The 7,928-nt window shown below is 33.6% G+C and overlaps 1 protein-coding gene across 1 annotated transcript in view; it reads left to right on the forward strand.

Annotated features, from left to right (window-relative positions):
* The window catches only part of LOC149796702 (heat shock 70 kDa protein 12A-like), a 38,462-nt gene extending 31,347 nt beyond the window's left edge, over positions 1-7,115 (forward strand). Inside the window, exons 4-5 of the mRNA XM_089961328.1 lie at positions 132-288; positions 5,313-7,115. Of these exons, the coding sequence (XP_089817454.1) occupies positions 132-288; positions 5,313-6,379 (1,224 nt within the window). The 3' untranslated portion in view covers positions 6,380-7,115. The remainder of the gene's footprint in view (positions 1-131; positions 289-5,312) is intronic.
* The last annotated feature ends 813 nt before the right edge of the window (positions 7,116-7,928 follow it).

The following is a 7,928-nucleotide window of genomic DNA, read 5'->3' on the forward strand; positions in this document are numbered from 1 at the left end:
CCTTATACAATCCAACAGCGTCATTGAAAAACTTTGCTTGGCATTTTCTTTTTCTCGAATATACTCAGACAAAATTAAAGACAGATAGTAAATTATGAAATAATAATAATAAAGATTGTATTCAATTCCAGGCCGGAATACCAGATGAACATCTTACCATCGCACTAGAACCGGAAGCAGCATCCATCTACTGTAGACAGATCCCCCTACAGTCCATGACAGCAGACGGCAAGAAGGCCATTGTTCCGCTTCCCAAAGGCACTCGATATATAGTGATTGATGCTGGAGGTACATCCTCTGAGTAATAAGTAGGAGTACTTTAATGCTTTCAGCTAGAAGCATATATATATATATATATATATATATATATATATATATATATATATATATATATATATATATATATATATCCTTAAAACAATTTGAATTTTAAGAAAGATTCACATTATAAGGCAACGCTCGAATTATGATCTGTCGATCGCTTTTAACTTCTGCTATTACGAGTAAAACTAACTTGATCGATTTGTTGAAAGTTTAAAAGTATAGGATGTCGAAATGTCAATACTCCTATTCGATTTAATAGCATATATGGATACACAATGAAGATTATATTGAGTACTGATTGGTACATTACAGTTCTGATGGTTGGCTGTGGCATTCGTCTTCTGAGGTCGTTCGAATTATGTTTACAACAAAGATAAAACAGTTTCACAGCATCTCTGGAATGTTGTTAATTTGATGATGAAAGTGGTGTGACGGCGGGACAACATTACCTTGTGAGTTTATCTCTTAAATTGTATATTCTATTTTAATTGGGCTTTGGGTGCAGGGTGTTGTTGTTTTAGCTCAGCAACCTGAATGGCAGTGGAGACTAATGAGATGAAACGCATGCATGCAGACAAAGACAGTAGTTTAATACCTTGTCATAGTTTTCTTGAACTATCATTCCTCTGCATTACTTTATTAATGTCTTCTTCAAGTTCAGGTATGAGAAATCTTGGCCAATTTCTGTCTCATACAGAGCATTTGGTCGAATTTTTCCTGGCCCCTATGAGCCCAGGTCTAACTGTATTGATTTATGATTATTCCTGGTGTTTCCCTAAGAGAATGCTGAAATATTCGTCGCATTTGCTCACCACCCACTTCCGAACCCTACAGGGGGATAAACATTCCATGCACTTGTTCTGATGTCTTATGACAGGATTACACGGGATGATAGATTCAAGCAAAGTAGGTTTTATGGTGCAAGATGACGTTTACATGTATGGAATCGGGATTCGCTGATGTGTGAAATCTGGTTTCGTTGATAGTTATCGATGTGTTGAACCGGATGCATTGAAAGTTATTGATATGTGGATCAATTAATGAGAGCAATGTAATAATAAATTAGACGATATACTATTTTATTCAGAGAAGCGAGTTGTTGGAACGCATAACCTTGAAATGTATTCGTAACGACATTTACCTTATTAATATTTGAACATAGGCAGCCTAAATTTATCCGTAAAGAAATTTACCCCTATATTTATTTCAACAGATTTAAAGGTTGTTCTAAACATTTATTGTTCCAAGTGAACTTTATTACACCACTCTTGTTAACTCAATCATTCCCGGTAACGATGATCAAGATGTGCACGATATATCGGACTACATGAACCTTATCTCACAGAGTGATCAAGGTTATTCAGATATGAAGAAAGACACATCACTATCAAGCAATACTTTTGTAGACTTCAGACATGTCGACATGATATTATTATATCTCTCCTAGGATATAATACATGACATGGATACTTATTATTAAATGAAATTGTTAGCAAATTACGGTATGTTACTGATAGCCGAAAGTGGAATTAAAGGCGAAATAACTATGGGCCCAATTAGATACGAGAAAACAATTTGTTGATAGCATACTGGTACTAAATGAAAAACTACAATGACGATGAATACAGCAATAACGACGTAAACATCTTTTGCTATGCATATCGAGCATAAGAACTTGTACGATGCGGCGATGAGTAAATACAATCCTGTGAAAAACGTTTGATGAGCATCAAAGGGGGAAATCGAATGGATCAATACACACTTAAATATTGCAAAGGATAATAAAGCTGGCGGCATACTAGAACTTTGAGTAGGAGATATCGAAAGGTATGCATAGCAATTTCAAGGGCTACCCTCTATCTCCAGAGAAATATATTGTCTAGAGTGTATGTACGCTGCTTTGCTTAAGAAGAACGGAAAGCTGGAAAACCATCTGTACCAAAATTACTTTTTGCCAGAAACAGATAAACATAATACGGTAATCATTCCAGAAAATTAAAGCTTTACCTTAAGTTAGGTTTGAAGTTGGAAAACATCCACAGCGTTTTCCAGCCTGAATAGTAACCATGCGTGCAGTAGTAAGTCAATGTGATCGCTATCGTAAGCCCAAAGACAACACACGATTTTGACCGAGACTTTTCAAATGGATGAATAACAGCATTTCGCTAAATAGGCGGAGAATCGCCTAAACTAATTTAACAACATATATAGATGAAAATGAATAAACTAAAGATGTCAGTTATCGATATTTTGCCAGCAGCAAGATAAATGATAACGAAACGTTTATGACCTTATCCAAGAAAACAATAATAAACTTTTGTTAAAAGAAATCAAACTATCCAAGTCTATAGATAAATGTTCTACAGTGCAAGTAATAAACAACTGGTTGATGGGTAACTTTAGTTGCAACAAACTCACTATCTAGTATAATAAAAATATGAAACTATCACAGTCTTATGCTGATTCATTTTGTAAGTAAATACAAACAGTTTGCATGACAAGATGAAACATTATAGTTATTGCCATACCAGCGAATATCCGAAGGACATCAACTGTAACACTTGACAAATGAATAAGAAAGCAGCTGAACCTTTTCAAGGTGCGCTGTTTGGTTTTCCAGTCAAAGAAGCTGTAGTGCTAAGATCCGCATTCTGTGCATGTAAAGCTGATCGCGATAAAAATAATACGTATGAAGGAATTAAGAAGCTTTTGATTATACAACATTAGCGATTCGATATGTCCAGTAAATGCTTATTTAATCATCAATACTGACAGATGCACTTGATTAGATCATTTACCCATTGTATGTTTACACTTAAAATGATCATGTTAACTTTGACAAACATTTTCAAGATGACGACATAAATGGATTTCTTGATGTCTATTTAACCAACAGATCTTGAAAAACAAACAAATTTTTAAAATGAGAGAAATTATCGGTGATCTAGAAAGCTATTACAAAAGACATTTTGCGGAAACGGTATTTGCTTGATGCAAATAATCTCACATTAATACACAAATGGTTATTAGCGTTGAGTAGTTATCAACTGGCCACTGTTGATTTCAATGCTAAGCTTATGCAGTTGGTAATTTGTTTTTTCTTGAAGTCTTGCAGCATCCTCGTATAGCGAGGGACAATAATGGGTATAGCAGAGGGTATACACAGTTGATAGCTTGAATGTGAAGTGTGCGATTTTTTTATTTCGTTTGTGAATGATAATTGAATAATTAGCATCTTTTTCATTAAATGACTGTACGCGAATCTGCCCCAGCAGACTGAAGTTTGGAATATAAATAGAAATAAACACTATTGACTATGCCAGGAATTGTCACTTTATTATGCCGGTACTTAAAAATAGTTAAGGAATTCTTCAAATCTGAGTTTATCACCAGACCAGCCTGAGATAAAGTATAATAATCTTTAAGAGACTATCACAACATTTTATTAACTGCTGTCTAATAAGTATTTAGAGCATAATTAGTCACTGTCATCCACGTGATACGAAAGACATTTGTACTTATCAAAGTACAGAAGAGTATTTGCAATTTTTTTTTTTGATTTTGTGGTCAAGGAATCACATGTGCTGTATTAGTATTGAAAAAATGAAATAACATCATTGACCAGGCGTGAGAATACCGGGACAGAAATTGTAATTTAAAAATTGACCTTTTTCCTTAGATGATAAGGATTACACGAGGAACGCAATAATGGTATCTACGGTACAAGTCTCCAATTAATATCATTGCGAACATGAATGAACAGAATACTGCAATAACATGGGCCATCAAATTGCAGCAGAAAACGTTGTTTGAGACTTTATATGGCTTCTCACATGCTACATATCCAACACATTTGTTGACGTGCAACAAACGCATATACGTTACTGGCTTTAATAGGATTTACTTTTAATTCCACAATGATACTATTTCAATCAAGCTTATATGTCCTAAATGTATGAATGTTGCGCATAATTATTTTAGATGTCAGTTCAGTGTCATTATTTTATGCTTCTACTGTATATCATAATGAAATTGGTTCCGTCCTATTGAGTTTTAGTGCTCAATCTGGTTATCAGATTTTAATATGGGAACTCGGAGTTATCGTTAGGAACTCGATAAAGTGCAAAACAAAAAAAAGTAATCATATCTATACCTCATATATTGCTTTATCATTTTGTAAGGTTGCAAACCTTAAAGGACTGATTAATAAATATACGTTATAGAAACTATTCATCGTTTCTTAAATGTGAAAATCAGCATGAAAGTTATAATTACTTGTACGAATAACGATGTTTTTGAATACATCGTTTGTCTGACAACAGGTTTTCAGCCAGCAAAAAACACAAAACTATAGTTTGGAATGCGGGTTACATAGAATCTAGAATAAAACTGATTATACGCAATAAAAGGGAGGGTTTATGATGATCTAGTTTTTTATTCGATTTACAAAAGAAACAGATTTCATCTGAAAGTTAACTTGCAATACTTTTATTAAAACTGACGGAAATTCCATCGATTGAAAATATGAATATAACTTGTCTGTCATCTAAGCAGACTTTTGAAATCTATAGTTGTTTTCAACCCGCAGAAGAAACACCTCTTTTTAAACGATTCAAATTAAATCTCACGCGATAAGTCAAGTGTGTTTTCCAATAAGATGACAAACTTATTTAAAAAAAGACATATACGATACACATTTTGTCATGTGTTTTCTTCTTTTCCTAGACCCTAAATCTAATATGCAATCAAATGTGTTGAAGATAACATTTAGATTTTTTTTGCTATCAGGAGGCCAGGTTTATACTTGATTGAACTTATCTTTCTTCAGGTTTGCTATTTGACAAATGTAATTGAATGTTTTGTTCTTCCAATAACTGTAACCATGTCGATATTCTCAATAAACGTGTAGCAAAATAAATGATCACGTTGCCTTTAAGATACAAATCTCTACAATGTATTAATTCTTGAAATCACATATCATACTTCAGGAGGCACAGTCGATATCACTGTCCACGAGGTGATGGATAATGGAAATTTGAAAGAACTTCATAAAGCCACAGGTGGTGCTTGTGGTGGACAAGAGGTAGATGAGTGTTTCAAACAATTTTTAATCAAAATATTTGGCGGTCCTGTTCTTCAAGAGTTTAAAAAAGAGGCAATGGACGATTATATAGGAATATTTCGTGACTTTGAGTTGAAGAAAAGAAGCGTTGACCCAGATGGAGACGGTAAGTTTGTTCTGAGTCTTCCGTTGACTTTAGTGGAAATATTTGAGAAACAAACTCGGGAAAATCTGACTGAAGCGATCGCTCAAGCGCCGTTTGCATCAAAACTGGAGCTACGGAAAGGAAATAAACTTAGGATTGATAATTCAGTAATGAAAGACTTTTTTAATAAAGCTGTAAAAGCTGCAGTGAATCACATTCAAGAATTCTATTATGCTGATGACAAATTAGGAATCTCTGTTGCTCTTCTGGTAGGAGGTTTCTCAGAATCACCCATGCTTAGTAAGACGTTTAGAAACATATTCCCATCTTGGAATGTTGTGGTCCCTGATGATGCTGGGCTTGTCGTACTGAAAGGGGCAGTCATATTTGGACACAATCCATTAGCAGTTACATACAGGATCTGCAAGTATACATATGGAACATGTTCTAGACTTCCCTTTCAGGACGGTGTTCACCCAAAAGAGCTTCTGTACACCGCATCGGACGGAACAAGGCACTGTACAAAAATATTCATGCCATTAATCGAGGAAGGCACGTTATTTAAATGTGGGGATGTTATTTATGACAAATTCATATGGCCATTAGATGATAAGGATTATTTGAGCGTCCATATATATACTAGTACGGATAAGAAAGCGAAATATACCACAGACGATTGTTGCACGCGTTTAGGAAAACTGAGAGTCGATAAACTTAATAGGAATACTCCTCGTACACAGAGACGATGTAGATTAACCATTTCCTTTGGTAATACCGATCTATACGTAGAATGTACTGATATCAATACAGGAACAAAATTAACAGCTTCTTTTGACATTTTAGAATGATTGTACACTTTGCCCAACCGTCTGTGTTCCTTCTTTCTAGAAATTTGGTGATGTGTCATTCATGGTTTGCATAAAGTAAATTTTATATGGTGATATTGCTGATGTTTAACATCCAAATCCTTAACTACTTTAGGTCTTTATGTTGTATTGTCAAGCAAATATTCTTATAGACGTAAATAATTGCATGATCAATAGGGTCAATATTAATAAATAAATAAGATATATTATTCGGTTAAATATTATGTGTGCGCGATAGTGTACATTTATGTAATTTTATATTAAATATTCTAATTACAACGGACGTTTAGGAACATATTTTAGATTGCATTAGGTGCCTTATGACAGCAACTCACAGGAAGACTACTGTGTCGATTATGGGTCACTAAGAATATTGTCGGCATTAGCTGATTATAAAATACAAGTGTTTAAGTTTTGATTTGAAGAAACATAATAACACGAGTAAGCTCCACTCCCTTTGTAATATTATATTTAATATAAGTTGGAGACAAACAAAAGGTTAACACGACTATAATTGCAACGGTTCACCTGCATCTGATATCTGACACACGTATATTTTGAATATATTCACGGTGTATTATCTGATGAAGGTTAAAAATGGTGCTGATGCAAAGGGCAATGTTTTGTTTGAATAAATCTACGAAAGAATATATATATATATATATATATATATATATATATATATATATATATATATATATATATATATATATGTGTATATATATATATATATATATATATATATATATATATATATATATATATATATATATATATATATATATATATAACATACGCTGTATCAATGATATACGACGAGATGTATACATTTTTCAGTAAAAGGAAACGAGGCTTGCCAAGTTTCTTTTTAATGAAATATTTATACAGCGAGGGGGATATCAATGTCACAGCGTACATACTGTACATATATTTTATTTATATCACATACAAATACATATATTTGCCCTTTGACGGAGTTAAGATTTACTACAGGCAGCTGAGTATTGACCGAGTCAATGAACTCTTCACATCCTGAGTGTGTCCGCTACAAAATGTAGTTCTATGCGTTTTGTGGCTTTAACAATCACCTTTGCATATTGATAAGTTAACTGCTTTCTTTCTTTAGTTTCTTTTTTCTTCACATTGATTAAATCAATATAAAACACAATTATGATTTAACCAAGAAAAATGGTTTAATGATAAAAGTAGAGCACTACAAACACATAGTTAGATATGCCATTCTCATGAAAGCTTAGCCATTACATACCAACCCATAGAAATTGATGCGGAATAGAAACTAAGCAAAATGACGAACCAAAAAGAGGAAATTAAAATATTTTAATATATTTGCAGTTCATCTAAGTCATTATCCTGCTTTAGTGACAGTACCACCGATCATAATATATATCTCTCTATCTGGTCGGTTTGACTTTAAAACTCTCTCTCTCTCTCTCTCTCTCTCTCTCTCTGGTAGGACTGACTGTAAATCTCTCTCTCTCTCTCTCTCTCTCTCTCTCTCTCTCTCTCATCC

The sequence above is a fragment of the Sinohyriopsis cumingii genome, chromosome 6, assembly GCF_028554795.1.
Source record: "Sinohyriopsis cumingii isolate HCF-2022 chromosome 6, ASM2855479v2, whole genome shotgun sequence".
NCBI classification, from domain to species: Eukaryota; Metazoa; Mollusca; class Bivalvia; order Unionida; family Unionidae; genus Sinohyriopsis; species Sinohyriopsis cumingii.